The sequence below is a fragment of the Sphaerodactylus townsendi genome, linkage group LG01 (genome assembly GCF_021028975.2).
Source record: "Sphaerodactylus townsendi isolate TG3544 linkage group LG01, MPM_Stown_v2.3, whole genome shotgun sequence".
Classification (NCBI taxonomy): domain Eukaryota; kingdom Metazoa; phylum Chordata; class Lepidosauria; order Squamata; family Sphaerodactylidae; genus Sphaerodactylus; species Sphaerodactylus townsendi.
Window position 1 is genome coordinate 18,635,901 of NC_059425.1, and position 16,255 is coordinate 18,652,155.

At 44.3% G+C, this 16,255-nt stretch overlaps 1 protein-coding gene across 1 annotated transcript; it reads left to right on the forward strand.

The window, feature by feature from the left end:
• The first annotated feature begins 11,812 nt into the window (after window positions 1–11,812).
• Window positions 11,813–16,140, forward strand: LOC125441607 (uncharacterized oxidoreductase YtbE-like). The gene is given in 3 exon segments (XM_048512256.1): window positions 11,813–11,950; window positions 15,195–15,486; window positions 15,488–16,140. Coding segments are annotated over 3 exon segments (909 nt in total). The 5' UTR covers window positions 11,813–11,909; the 3' UTR covers window positions 16,064–16,140.
• Window positions 16,141–16,255: the final 115 nt, after the last annotated feature.

A 16,255-nucleotide genomic window follows, 5' to 3' on the forward strand; every position in this document is an offset into this window, starting at 1 on the left:
GAGAGAGAGGGTTATGAGAGATCAATGAACTGGCTAGTGATTCTGCTGCTGTTTTTTTTTTTAAAGAATCACATGCAAAGCTAGAGGACAGTATAAAACGATAATGGCTGAAATTCTAGTGGCTAAATATTGGGGAAAGGTCACTAACAGCTTCAAATTTCTCCTCCCTGCTAGCTTGATTAGAAAATCATCACTTCTTGCTTGTGCAAATGGAACGGAGAGGGTTTTTGGACACCGTTTTCCATTTCCTCATAATGGATTTTTCCTACTAAAACACTTCATTTTTAATGTTAAGTTCCATTCAGTATGTGTGGTGTAGTGGTTCCAGTGCTGGACTAGCATTAGGGAGACCCAGGTTAAAATCCTGGTTCTGCCAAGGAAGTGTAGTAGGTAGCGTTGCCATCTCTGGGTTGGGAAATACCTGGAGATGTTAGGCTGCAGCCTGAGGAGGCTGGGCTTGGGGGAGGGGAGAGGCCTCAGTAGAGTATAATGCCTTAAACGCTACCTTCCAAAGCGGCCATTTTTTCCAAGTTAACTTATTTCTGTCCCTTGGAGATCAGTTGTAGAAGGGGAAAGATCTCCAGCCATTACCTAGAGATTGGTAACCCTGTCAGTGGGGGAGTCTTGGAACCAGGTGCACACTCTGAACATAACCTGCTCCAGGGTTCTGAGGATAAAACGAAGGAAACTGCTTTGGAAACACCCACCCACACACAGGAGAAAAAGAGGCTATAAGTGAAGTATGTATGTATAATGTGAATTTCAAAGATCCTGATCAGGAGTATGAGCCATGAAAATAAATATGAAAAGACTCATAGGGCGATTCTGCACACGAGTAAAATAGGTTCGACCCAGTTCCCTGAGAAGGGTACTGACCTAGGTCGAAGCCATTGTTGTTCCCCACTGCAACCAGCTTGATCCCAGCTCGGAGGGCGGAATCATCCTGTGCCTCTTTGCCACTCCATTCCAATTGGCTACTGTTCTACGGCCATGTTCCGTTTATCCCCACACACGTTATAAAAAAAAACTGCCACAGGAATGGAGGGACGAAGGTGGCGTTTTTTGATTGGCCAGCTGTACGCATTCCCGAAACACTCAGCTGTGATTGGCTGAATGTGGGACTCCTGGCACCAGAGATTCCGCACTTTACTGGAATCGAGCTGAGTTCGAGCGTGGTTCCCTGAAAAAGTAGTAGTTCCCAACTGGAGTCGGAAATTTGACCGTTACCCGGGGCGAAGCTGGTACAAAACCACGCCGATCCCAGTGGTTGTGCGGAGCACTTAGGTCGACCGCAGCTCGAACTTAGGTCGATAACGCAAGTGCGGAATCGACCATAGTGAGAATACGTGAAAACAAAAAGGAACACAGAAGGGCCTGTTACCACATTCCTGGAGGAGTGGCTGGAAAATATGTGTCACTTTGGTAACTTTCTGAAGCACAAATCTGTAAATGTGGAGCTCTGGATCAGATTTGTTTGTTTGCTGTAGACATGTCTGCCCCGCTTTTCTACCACTCGGTGTGTCTTACAAGCTAAAAACAATAAAAGCAAAGACACTTAGAACTAGTATGTCAGTATAAATAATACAGGCTGCCGTAAAAAACCACTCAAGACCAAAGGCCAATAAAAACAAGCCCGTAGGTGTATCAAGGAAATACAATTCAAACAGAGTGTAAACAGCAGCCAGCAAAAGGTAATGATCAGAGTAGCCGGATTCAATCTGCATTAAAGGATTTTGTGGCAAACCTCTGGAAGAGGTCTAGCCTAGCCTCATAACCGAAGAGACTTCCCTGGCTTTATCAGAATGTGGGGAGGGCTGTATTTCAGTGGTAAAGCATCTGATGTGCATGTAGAAAGTCCCAGGTTTGGTTGCCAGCATCTCCATTTGAAACAATGAGGGAGAAGGTGACATGAAAAAGACCTTTTTCTGCCTGGCATTGTAGAGAGCTGCTGCCAGTATCACCCTTGATAGAATAGCAGCTTCACACAGTAGAAGGTTACATCATGTGGTTTTCACAAGCATCAATCATTCTGGCTCCTTCCTCACATGCAGAATAAAGCACTTTCAAACTGCTTTGAATGCTCTTTGAAGCTGTGCGGAATAGCAAAATCCACTTGCAAACAGTTGTGAAAGTGGTTTGAAAACGCATCATTCTGCGTGTGTGGAAGGGGCCTCTGCCATAGGAGAGGTGGAATTCATCCAGCCGACCCAAGTGACTAGACCTTAGTGAGGAGTTCAATTCCCTTCCTTTGTTCCACCTCCAAGAAAAAGAAGAACATTAGACTGTCTGCTACCACCTGAGACTTAGGCTGATTCCGCATGGGCCAAAAACAGCAGTGTGAAAACGGTGTAAAAGGGTTTAAAACGGTGTAAAAGGGTTTATACTGTTTTACCACCGTTTTCACACTGCTGTTTTTGGCCCATGCGGAATCAGCCTTAGAGAGAGCTAATAATTTGGTCCCTCTATAAACCTTTTTTAAAAAGACTCTTCTTCAAATTAAGAACTTCAGGCTTCTTGCTGGCCTCCTGTTTTGTGATATGGGGGCTAAGATGGTTTTTATCTGTGTGCAGAAAAACTACTTCAGCTATTCCTAAAATGACCCATGTGGATATCATGGCATTCATTTTAGGTGGTTTCTGGTGCCGGCTTGTTTCTTGATACTTTGAGATAACATCAAATGAGCTTTGGGCAGCAGCAAACTGACTAGTAAAGCACAGGCACATCGCTGCTGTATACCTGTGGTGCCAACATCCGTGCGCAACCTTCTGTTTCCCTGGGTTTACAACTGATCTCTATATTACCGAATTTTTTTTGTCTGGAGAAAACAGCAGCTCCAGAGGGCAGATTGTATGGCAGTGAAGTCTCTCCCAGAAATCCCCCTTCCACAAACGGCTTCCCTGAATCGCCATGAATTTCCGAGACTGCAATTGGCAATCCTACATAAATGCAGACTTCCTTATGTCTCTAGGCTTGGCAATCTATTTATGGGGCCATGCAAGAAGCAAACCCTCCAAAACTGAAACCAAATAGTGTCTCCCAAAGCAAAGAATTGCTCCTGTATCCCATAAGAACCATTTTGGGATTGGCCTCAGTCTGAATTGGTTTGTATGGCAGTCATGTTGTAGTTGGCAGTCATTTTGTATGGCAGTCATTTTGTGACTGGTACCAGGCCTCGTGGCAGCCATTTTGTAGTTAGTTGTCCCCTCCCTTCATGACCACCATTATGTTATTCGCCCCAGCTCTCATGGCAGCCATTTTGTGGTGGCACCCTGGCCACGGCCTTCTGTTTTTTTTACAACTTTTCACAAATGCACACAAGCTAAACAGTGTTATTAAAAGAACATTGGCTTTAAAAAGAGGGGGGGGGGCTTGACTTGAAATTAAAGCCATTCGTTACAGAAAGGGAAAATGTACAGTGTCCAAATGCTAAGCATAATAAAATAAAATAATTGCTAAACACAATTGACTGGTGAGTTTTCCAGGCTGTATGGCTGCTAATGTTATGCCTGCTTCTATGGCTGGCATCAAGGCATGTTACAGTAAGATGTGTTTCTCTCCATGGCACTCCGCACTGTGCTGCAGCGAGAAATACATCTTACCATGACATTGACAATAGATTAAATACTGTCATGTTCCTTTATATTTATGAGTCCCAGTTTTCAGTTCCCATCTCTTTGCCATGTTCTTGAAGCCATGCTGATACCCCAAAATTTGGCCTCTGCTAGAATCTCTCCTCAGAAACTCTGTACAGATGATGCCTTCTAAAATTCCTGGTACTCCAAGCTACAATCAAAGATACTCCAAGCACATTGGATCCCTTCCCCTCTCTCAAAAATACTCAATGTTATTGAATGTGGGAACTTTAAGATTTTGAGAATGACTGGCATGGGCACCACTATCACAAAATGGCTGCCTTGGGCATACTGGTCCCAATGACAAAACGCTAGCCAAGTGTCCTAATGGAGGCAGCTGCTTGTTGCAGGCCCAAAAGGAATGATCTCTCTGGGCTTTTCTGAAGTACCTCCTGCTCCTGTGAGGTGGAATAAATCCACAACAGGTTCCTTGCTTTAGAGAAGAGATGTTTTTGGGAAGAAGCAAATGGGTTTCTGAAAATGAATTTTCAGGCACCATAACACTAACATACACACTATAACTTCGATGCCATTTTGGGGTTCACTGCCTTATCTAGTGGAAGGTTCTCCTCTCTTTACTCCAGAAAGTTTTTTGGGAATTACATAGGGGTTCGAATTGTGGGCTCGAACGTACATTCAGATTTGAGGATGCAACCTGGGAGGGGAGGGTTTAGGGAGGGGAGGGGATGAACCTTGGTAAAGTATAACGCCATACAGTGCAATTACCAAAGCAGCGGTTTTATCAAGGAGAAATGGAATAAATGTTTTAAACAAATAAACAAGCAATCTATGTAGTCTAGAGATCAGCTGTAAAAAGTGGCGTATTTACCTAGGGGACAGGGGATACCCTATGTCCCTGGGCACTCCCTAGTGGGGGGTGCAAAAGTTTCAGGTTCATTTATGTGTTTTTGTATTTTTTTTAGTGTTTTTTAAGTTTGTGGCCTGCAGGGGGCGCAGTTTTTAGGCTAGCAGCACCAAAATTTCAGGGATTTTTCAGGAGACCCTCCTGATGATACCACCCAAGTTAGGTGAGGTTTTGTTCAGGGGGTTTCCAATGTTATGGACTCCCAAAGGGGATGCTCCATCCCCCATTGTTTCCAATGGGAGCTAATAGGAGATGGGGGCTACACCTTTGAGGGTCCATAACTTTGAACCCCCTGAACCAAACTTCACCAAACCTGGGTGGTATCATCAGGAGAGTATCCTAAAGATACCCTGAAATTTTTGGTGCTGTTAACTTAACAATTGCACCCCTGACAGCAGGCACCCTCCAAATTTCCCCAGATTCTCCTTTTAAATTCACCCCCTTTGGCATGAACTTAAAGGGAGAATGTGAGGTCCCCAGTTTAAACATTGAAAGTGATGCTGTTTGGGGGTGGATTCCACTGGAGGTGTTTTGTGAGAGATAATGCTGACATTTGGTAAATGTTTTGCTGGGGGTGATTTGTGAGAGATTTACCTACTTAATACCTACTTGCACTGGCTTGGAGCTGTTTCTCAGGCTAATAACCTACCTCATAGGGTTGGTGTGGGGACAAAATTAGGAAAGAGAATTGGTGGGGAGAGAGCCATGTATGTTTTTCTGGGGGTGGGAGGTGTTTTGTGGGCTGGTGAAAAAAATCATTGTTTGGTCATGGTGGGGGAGGGTGGCCACCCATATGGGGGAGGCACCAAACTCAGGTTTTGTCCCTGGGCTCCAGTTTGCCTAGATACACCTCTGGCTATAATTCCGGTAGATCTCTAGCCCCTCCTGCAGGCTGGCAGTCCTAGACTGGCATGACTGTATTTAGGGGAGTTCTGTTGTTTTATATGCTTCTTCCCCGTACCATGTCAATTGCTACTGTTCTTCAGACAGGCCGAAAGCTGTCAGTGGCCCCTTCTGCACATGCAGAATAATGCACTTTCAACCCACTTTGAAGCTGGATTTTACTGTGCAGAATAGCAAAATTCACTTTCAAACAATTGTGAAAGTGTATTGAATGTGCATTATTTTGCACGTGCGGAAGGGGCCTATCAAATCTTAATCTGTATCTTTTTCAGGAATCTTGCTTGTCAGTTTTGGTGGTGGAAAATGTACAGTTGTGGTGACCCCAAAGAGTTTTAAGTGAGAGACAAAGAGAGATGGTTTGCCATTGCCTGCCTCTGTATAGTAACCCCAGACTTCTTTGGTGGTCTGCCATCCAAGTGTGAACCAGGGCTGACCCTGCTTGGTGGTGGTGGTAGTGGTAGGAAGGACCATCAAGTCACAACAGACTTACGGTGATTCCATAAGGTTTTCAAGGCAAGAGATGTTCAGAGTTGGTTTGCCATTGCTTGCTTTTGCATAGAAACCCTGGTCTTCCTTGGTGGTCTTCTAGCCAAACACTAACTAGGGCCAACCTTGCTTAGCTTCCAAGATGTGATGAAACTGGACTAGCCTTCCTTATTAAATCTGACAAGATTGGGCTAGCCTGGACCCATCCAGTCTTAGGCCCCTTCTGCACATGCAGAATAATGCACTTCCAATCCACTTTCAATGCACTTTGCAGCTGGATTTTACTGTGTGAAATAGTGAAGTTGAGATAATTATATCGTACCTCTTATATATGCAGAGTTTGTGTAATAAAGAGGCAGAGACAGTTGCTTACTGAAAATAAAGTTTACTGACTATAAAAATGGGAAAGGGTAGACTTGGATACAAAATAAGAAAGTATCTTTCTAATTAGTTAGCTCCATTAGCTAGCTACTGCTTTGGTTATCATAAGAACATAAGAACAAGCCAGCTGGATCAGACCAAAGTCCATCTAGTCCAGCTCTCTGCTACTCGCAGTGGCCCACCAGGTGCCTTTGGGAGCTCACATGTAGGATGTGAACGCAATGGCCTTCTGCGGCTGTTGCTCCCGATCACCTGGTCTGTTAAGGCATTTGCAATCTCAGATCAAAGAGGATCAAGATTGGTAGCCATAAATGGACTTCTCCTCCATAAATCTGTCCAAGCCCCTTTTAAAGCTATCCAGGTTAGTGGCCATCACCACCTCCTGTGGCAGCATATTCCAAACACCAATCACACGTTGCGTGAAGAAGTGTTTCCTTTTATTAGTCCTCATTCTTCCCCCCAGCATTTTCAATGAATGCCCCCTGGTTCTAGTATTGTGAGAAAGAGAGAAAAATTTCTCTCTGGTCCACATTTTTTCTAAATTCCCATGCATAATTTTTTGTAGACTTCAATCATATCCCCTCAGCCGCCTCCTCTCCAAACTAAAGAGTCCCAAACGCTGCAGCCTCTCCTCATAGGGAAGGTGCTCCAGTCCCTCAATCATCCTTGTTGCCCTTCTCTCTTCTGCACTTTTTCTATCTCCTCAATATCCTTTTTTGAGATGCGGCTACTCAGAACTGGACACAGGTGCACTCCAAGTGCAGTCAGCGACCACTGCTTTATATAAGGGCATGACAATCTTTGCAGTTTTATTATCAATTCCTTTCTCTAATGATCCCCAGCATAGAGTTTGCCTTTTTCACAGCTGCCATGCATTGAGTTGACATTCCCATGTGGAACTAATATCAACTAAGACGCTTCTAAATCCCTTTCCTGGTCTGTGACTGATAGCACTGACCCCTGTAGCGTGTATGTGAAGTTTGGATTTTTTGCCCCTATGTGCATCACTTTACATTTTGCTACATTGAACTGCATTTGCCATTTCTGAGCCCACTCACCTAATTTATCAAGGTCCGCTTGGAGCTCTTCGCAATCCTTTGTGGTTCTCACCACCCTACATAATTTGGTATCATCTGCAAACTTGGCCACCACGCTACCCACCCCTACTTCCAGGTCATTTATGAGCCATTTATCACATGGCTAATAAGCTACTAGAGAGCATGTGCAGAGAGTAACAAAGATTATATACCTATTATCTACGTGCATACCTGCATGTTTCTCATGCCAGATCTGTTTGACCAATAGGGGTCAATTACCTGGTCACTGACTTCTGACCTCACTACTAATTAGCATGCACAACATTAACTCCTTCATTTCTGGATTGTGTGAGTGGCACTTGCCAAATCACATCAAATAGCAAAATCCACTTGGGAAAAAATTGTGAAAGTGGATTGAAAGTGCATTATTCTGCATGTGCGGAAGGGGCCTTACATCATTGAATGCTAGCATGTAAAGCAAAGAGCTCAACCTTAAATTGTAAACAGATTTATTTGGGCTGAGGCGATCACTCCAGTCCCAGCCTGCTCAGATTCATGCTGTCCTTCTAGCAGGAACTGTATTCAGTTCTGAATCAATACTGCAGCCAAGAAAGAAATGAAGTAGAAAATGAATGTATTTATTCTACAAATGCGGCACAACACACATCCTTTTCTTTTTTCTTCTTGAGCAGCTATAACTTTCCAAATGGCTCACTGTTCCTGCCTGCTTCAGCCTCTTTGATAGTGGTTCCCCAGTATTATTGGAATATACTACTTAAGAGGAAGTGGTTTGTGTTCAACTTCTTTTCTCCTCAGTGGTTTCTCTCTCTCTCCCAAATGCATCACACTTGACATTTTATGGGTATGAATAAAATGACCTATTACAGACATTCATGGGATGGGATTCTGTGCTAATATTTAGAGACCTCCAAATATTTAACAGAACAGGGCCACACCAAATGAAAAACAAGAAGGGCATTCTACAATTTCCAATGCCTAATACAGGAATCAATGTGATGTAACCATTAGAGTGACAGGCAAGAACTGGGGACTTCTATGATCAAGTTCATATTCACTCACTAGGTCACCTTGGTTTGGACACTTATCTCCCAGTCAGATCTACCTCACAATGTGGATAAAACAGAAAAGAACCACCTATACCATCCTGAGCTCTTTGATTAGAATGTGAGTTAAAGATGTGGTAGATATTATTTTTCCTCCTCACACGCTGTATCTTTAGTGTTATGAACGTAGTAGCCATTTACCAAATTATATTAGTTTTATGTATTGTCTAAGGCTTTCATGGCCGGAATCACTAGGATGTTGTGGGTTTTCTGGGGTTGTATGGCCATTTCCAGTAATATTTTCTCCTGATGTTTTGCCTGCATTAAGATCCTCTGAAGATGCCAGCCACAGATGAAGAAGAAGAGTTTGGATTTATATCCCCCCTTTCTCTCCTGCAGGAGTCTCAAAGGGGCTTACAATCTCCTTGCCCTTCCCCCCTCACAACAAACACCCTGTGAGGTAGGTGGGGCTGAGAGAGCTCCGAGAAGCTGTGACTAGCCCAAAGTCACCCAGCTGGCGTGTGTGGGAGTGTACAGGCTAATCTGAATTCCCCAGATAAGCCTCCACAGCTCAGGCAGCAGAGCTGGGAATCAAACCCGGTTTCTGCAGATTAGAAACACGAGCTCTTAACTTCCTACACAAAACGTCAGGAGAAAGTACTACTGGAACACGGCCATACAACCTGGAAAACCCACAACATCCTACATTAATTTTATTTCTTCGTCCCCTCTTTCGAGTATCAAAAATAATTAGGATTTTTTTTTTGCATCCCAGAATCTACCAGGTGCCCTTCCTAGTTCTTTCCCCCATAACAGACCAGTTATTTAAACTTATGTCCTCTTTCCCAGCCACCAGCTTCCATTACTAAGCAAGGAAACACAGAACCAAACATGCAGACAGAACCACATTCTTGGTCACATCTTCTTTGTCATCTAAAACCCACTCACTAGCAAAAATGTTCTCACATTAGTAACATTACACAAATTTTCAAAACCAGGGCAGGCAGGGTGTGGGGGATACTGCTTTCAGCTTCCGATGGGCATGACTCCCATTCCAAAAGCTTGGAGCATCTAGTTGGCTATCAGTGCCCACTGTACACCTTACACAGAGTAGCCAACTCCAGTTTGGAAAATTCCTGGAGGTTTGGGGGTGGAGCCTGGGGAGGGTGGGATTTAGGGAAAAGAGAGACCTCAGCGGGGAATAATGTCGTAGAGTCCAGAGCAGCCATTTTTTCTTGGGGAACTGATCCCTGAAGTCTAGGGATCAGTTGTCATTTGCCTGGCCCTTTTTCTGTTCAGTTTTTGACTTCCTAGCGGAGGTTTCTTGTTTTTGCTTTATTTGGGGTGAGGGTTATTAAAACATTTTTCTATGTGTTTGGTCACAAGTGAGATTGCTTTCCCTGTTCTCTTTTGATGACTTTATTTCGATTCAATTTTCTCATTCCTTATGGCTTCTCTCCAAGATTTACGCTGTCCAAGATTTATGCTATTTTTTTTTCCTTAGCAGCTCTTACAAGTGGACCTTTTCATTGTTTTTAACAGCTTGTATTTGCCAGGTCCTTTGTTCATAAACGTTTCTGGTGTTTTCTGCTGTCAGGATTTATTACTGCTTATTGTGTTGCGGTAATTGTGTTTTATAATAACTTGAGAATTCCAATTATCAGTGCAGGAGAGAAATGTTTTAAATAAATGTGTGACCAATATTTATTGGTCACACATTTATTTAAAACATTTCTCTCCTGCACTGATAATACCCTTCTCCTCGCAGTCTTGCAGCATGATGGGAAAGTAAATTAGGCTGGGATATGGTAATGTGCCAGAGGCCAGTAGGTTTTCTGGAGAAGGACAAATTTGGACTTCGACCTTCTAAACCTAAACTAGGCTTAATGCCAGGAAATGTGATGAAATTTCACATTTTAACTTCAAGGAGTTCAGCAAGTGCAGCATACACACAGCATACTCCTCTCCAGCTGATCTTTACAACAACCTTGTTAGGTAGGTTAGACCAGGGATCCTCAACCTTTTTGAGCTTGCGAGAATTTGAGCCTTTGGAATTCTGATACAGGGTGATGAGCGCAATCACAACATGGCTGCCAAAGGAGGCGGAGTCATGGAGCAAGGCTGTATATAACTCTAACAGTAATTCTTTGACATTTCAAGCAGAAGCTGTTTAACAAGATGACTTTTAAGCAGCACAGAAGCCATGCTGGGCTAAGGCCCCACCTAACTCCTTCCTAAAAGCATTTGGGGGACACCTGGAAAAGTGTTGGTGGTTACCATGTTGGGAATCCCTCAGACTGAGAAGGTAATTTATACTCAGGTCTCCCCAGCAGCAATATGAGATTCTAACCACTACTTTCACTGCAGGAAAGGGAAACAGGGAAAGTAAGCAGTGAAGTTTCTGTAGCCAGCCTTCCCAAAGTAATTTTGCAGTACTGCTTTTTTATGGGGCCTTGGAGATTTGGAAGGAGTTGGTGCTCAAAACGTTACGAAAGACCATCAGTACGAACCTAAGCAAGTAAAATAAGACTGCAGGTACTTTGTGCTTATTGGTTTTAATATTTTAGAGAATGTGTGCCCTCCCTTGGCAATTCTTGATTTTGTAGCATGGTTGAGGAATGTCACCCCACCTAATCTGGATAGCCCAGGGTAGCCCGGTCGCCTCAGATCTACGAACCTAAGCAGGGTTGGTCGCAGTTAGTATTTGGATGGGATTTCTGTGAGAATACCAGGATTGTTATGTGCAGGCAGGCAATGGCAAACCACCTCTGTTTGCCTCTTGCCTTTAAAACCAAGTTGCCACAAGTCAGCTGTGACTTGACAGAAAAAAAATAGGAATATTGATTAGTATGACTAAAAAGAATCCAAAGTTCCTCCAGCCCTTTGGGGGGGATTGGTGAGATAGAAAAAGAATAAACAAACAAAACAGTTGGATTTTTAATTTTTTTTAACAAAAGGGGTATATTTCCAACCACTGGAAAACTCAGCCGCGAAGAACAACCGTTCTGCACTCAGACACTATTATGCACCCCCCTCCCCAGCATGCCTTTTCTATCAGCGCAGAATTTTCCAGTTGTGGGTGAAAGCATGCCCAAAGCTGGTTCCGTGGCTAACCTGCACCCCATCGAGTAGCCACGCTTATCACCTGATTAATTCACACTGGTTGTGAGAAACCGCACACGCAAATACATTTCCATTCATTTCAGAGATTTATAGGGCGTGCAAAGACAGCAATTCGGATTTTTCCCTTATCTCCGCCCCTCCCCCTTTTTTTAATGTCTCCACCGCACTGGGCGCAGAACTGCGCAAGCTCAACTCGACACCAGCGGCGTTCCGAACAAGCAGGAGCGCATGCGCACCAAGATTCACGCCTTTCACTCCCCACCCTCGTGCAACCCATTTAATTCGATCTATCTTCCGCGACTCCCTCGGGGCCACGCCCCCTGCCCTTTTCTTTGCTCGCTGATTGGAGAGTCTATGTGGTCCGTCCCGCTCTAGGGCCGCTTGCCCCTCTGCTACGCACTTGCACGACAGACTGGCCATGCAGAACCAGCCGGTTGCGCGGGAGCTTCCGGGATCCTGGTGAGGCTTTGCTAGTTTGGGAGAGGAGTCCATGGTTACGCTTATGGTTTTTGTGCCCGGGGGAAGGCGAAGGGTGGCGTAGATGAGTAGGGTAGTTTGGCTGCCGCACTTGCGCAAACTCCCCTTTTCCTTGTGCACGGGTCTTTGCACCGGCTGGGGTTCCGGAGATGCCGACATGACACCCAAATCCCATTCCCGAATGCTGAGTGTTTCAGACCAAACACTGTTTTTCTTCATGAACAGTGACTTGTGAATCACACATGCAACAAGTATGAAGTCTTAATGAGAAGTCCTTCTTCTGCAATTTTTCTGCACAATCCTAACACTGTTTCTTAGAAGCCTCTGTGAGGTCAGTGGACTTACTCCCTAGTAAGTGTTTGGAAGGCTAGCCGCGGCCACTACGTGGTGCCAGAATCAAAGATGGATGGGGACCCATCAGGACCAGAGGGGAACAGAGGTAGTTTGCCATTCCCTGCCTCTCGGTAGCAAGCACAGTCTTCCTTGATGGTCTCCATCCATGTGCTACCCAGGGCTGATTCTCCTTAGCTTCCCAGATCTGACAAGATCCAACCGTCTGGATCAGGAACCTTAAAGACTAGCAACATTTTATTCCAGCAGAAGCTTCTGAGCCCAGAGAAGGAGAGGAGGAGGATTTTGGGTTTATACCCCTCCTTTCTCTCCTGCAAGGAGACTCAAGGCCGCTTACATCCCTTCCTCTCCCCACAACAGACACCTTGTGAGGTAAGTGGGGCTGAGAGAGTTCTGAATGAACTGTGACTAGCCCAAGGTCACCCAGCAGGCTTCATGTGTAACAGCAGGGAGACAAATCCAGATAAGAATCTGACACCCGTATGGAGGGGTGGGGAATCAAACCCTGTTCTCCATCTTCTCCATCTTACTTCACAGACAGCATGCTGGCTCTTACTTCAGATATAGTCAGAGGATCCACACAAAAATTGGAAATATCTGCATAACGAGGAGCTCATTCATTACATCTAAAGAAGTGGCCCTTAGTCCTCTGAAGCTTCTCCGAAATAAAATTTTCCTTTTTTTGTTTAAGGTGGACCCATTTATTTTTCCCTAGTCAGCGTGTTCAAGAATGAACCTTTGTACCTCAACGTAAATGTTTTCCCATTCCCTTCTGCTGAAATTTCTTCCTTTTGTTTTCTTGAGATTAAAAATTACATTTCTGATCACACCTTTTGCACCCAGAATGTTTTTGAGGCCTTGAGTGGGGAGGCCTAAATACTGCCAGGGCGTGAGGCCCTCAGTTTCCAACTTCAGATCATGCGGAAAACCTCATGATGGCGCAAACAGATGACTCAAGGCAGAGCACATTCTTTGCATGCTAAAAAAAGAAAATACCCCCCCCCCCCCCCCAGTTCACTCTTCGGCATTTCTAGCCAAAAGATAATCAAGGGCCAGGAATGTCCGCTCATCTGCTGTAGAGCTATCTCCAGTCAGGATAAGCAGTGTCAAGCGAAGTGGGCCTGACCCTGACGAAAACAGCTTTGTACATCTATATCTATAAACGCGAAATACCACTGACTGGCTGACTCATCAAAAGAACTCAAAAACCACCTAACCTACAAAGTTGAAATTTGGCACACTGGTTCATTATGTGGTTTAGGTGCTCACTAAGAAAGGATTTTTCAAAATATTCAGTTTTACTCGAGTTATGACACATTTACTGTTGAACTTTGGCCATCTGCACGAACATTCTAAAGGTGACAGTTAAAAGCCTGCTTGCCACGCTAAAGGATGCCAATCTAAAGGGGAGTAAAAATGATTCGTTTCACAGGAGATTTTAATGAAGGGCACTTTGACGCTCTACTTCCATGTGTCGAATCGACAAGTTCTGATAATGCCCACCAAACAAAAAGCACAATTGAGCCAATGGTGGCCCATGTGGATTCGACCACCGACCTCCTCAACGCATACGAACCTGTTCCTTCTGTTGAAACAGCTAAAGGGAGGAGAGGGATTAAATGCAGAAAGCGATTTACAGATTCGATTTTAAAAAGGCAAGTAAGGGAAGCTGCTGCAAAATATGCAAAACACAACCCAGAAGTTCACAGACAGGCTGTGATGAGGTATGCTGAATGTCACCCTGGAGAGGTTTTCCCGAATATAAGACATCCCCTGAAAATAAGACGTAGTAGAGGTTTTGCTGAAGTGTGAAATATAAGGCATCCCCTGAAAGTAAGACGTAGCAAAGTTTTTGTTTGGAAGCATGCCCGACGAACAGAACACAGAAAAATAAGACATCCCCTGAAAATAAGACATAGTGCATCTTTGGGAGCAAAAATTAATATAAGACACTGTTTTATTTTTGGGGAAACACAGTATGCTGAATGTCACCCCAGAGTTAATAGAGAGCCTGTGATGAAGTATGCATAGCAAAGCACGGGTGCCCTTCTAGTTCTTAAATATATATTGTTCCTCTTTGCCACAATGAAACCACTAAAAATCAGACTGTCTATACAACGCGCTGAATAGACAAACCCCATAGATTAAGGGAAGGGTTTTTTTTCTTTGTAAGCAAAGGCGCTCTAAGAACGTGATGTCCTATTTTGTTATAGTTTGACATATATATTTTATGTACACAATTTTTTAAATTTAAAAATAATAAGAATAACAATTAATTTTGAATGTTTCTTTAAAATACATTAACACTTTTTATATTTGAAATTAGGAAATAGATATGTAATAGATTAATTAATCTTAGAAGTAAGTTAAATTGAAAGGGTTAAATACAAATGTATAAAGCACTTAAGAATGTAACACTATTGAAGTTGATCAAAGAACTTATCCATTAAGGAAGGATTAATGAATAATCAAAGGAAAATTACTCCTGAAGTACAGCAAGGAAGTCCTTTAATTTTGTTGTATAAAATGAGTTATAATGTTAGATATTTGTGTGGTATTGTAACCAAATATGGTATAAGTTTTTGTTACATATCTGTGTAAACCACCTCTTTTTTTTTAACATTTCAATAAATTTTATTAAAAAAAATTAAATATATATAATTGTGTTTGTATTCTTGTCTTCCAAGCTTTTGTAGTACAACTTAGGAACATGGTCAGTGGTGATCACCACAAAGGAGAGCAGTGGTCTTGTGGCCTCCATTTTAGCCCGTCATTACACAAAGGGGCAAAATATTTACCTGGCTAAATGTGACACTACTGAGAGAAAGGCATGAAATCTAACCTGCCTCTTTGTGTTTCCCACCCCTCCCCACAGGCCACTAGAACGTACAGTATGGTTGAATACTGGAGCTCCTATGCCGCTTCTGGGGCTGGGCACTTTCCGTCTGCAAGACAAGGAGACGGTGCGCCTCAGTCTGAATGCTGCTTTAGAGAACGGCTACCGTTTGGTGGACACGGCTGCCGTTTACGGCAACGAGGCAGCCATAGGAAATGCACTGCGTGAGCTCCTGCCACGCTATGGCCTCAGCCGCAAGGACATCTTCCTTACCAGCAAGCTGAGCCCAAAGAGACCAGGGAGAGGTGCTAAAACAGCCTGCCTCCCATCGCTTGCAGGAACTGGGCTGCAGTTACCTGGACCTCTATCTCATCCATTGGCCGGGCACACAAGGCCGGCCTCAGGAAGATAAAGGTAACGGAGAACGGCGACAACAGAGCTGGCGAGCTCTGGAGAGGCTGCATGAAGCCTAGGAAGCTCGAGGAGCCATTAGAGGTCTCAAGGTACACTGGTAAGGCACCTCGAAGTCTTTGCTGGCCCGAGCTGCAGCGTGCCCAGCAGGTGCTCAAGTAGGTTCACATCCAGAATTGGCCCAGTCGGAACTGCTGGATTTCTGTCACCAGAACGGCATCCATCTGCAGGCTTATTCTTCGCTGGGAACTGGCCAGCTCCTGAGGCGGCCAGAGATAGTGAAGGTTGCTGAACATCAACGGCGTACCCCTGCTCAGGTATTGCTACGCTGGGCTCTGCAGCAGGGTGTGAGCGTCATCCCCAAGTCCACGTCCCCGACCCGCGTATCTGAGAACAGTGCGCTGTGGGATTGGAACTTGACCCAAACTGAGATGGAGGAATTAAGAACACTGGATTGTGGGAAACACTATTGTTGGGATCCCAGTGGTGTGGCATAGGGGTGTGTGTATGTGTGTGGGAGGGGAGCTGTAAATGTGAATTTGAAGTCTTGTCAAAAGCTTTCATGGCCAGAATCACTAGGGTGTTGTGGGTTTTCCGGGTTGTATGGCTGTGTTCCAGCAGCGTTTTCTCCTGACGTTTCGCCTGCAGAGGATCCTCTGAAGATGCCAGCCACAGATGCAGGTGAAACG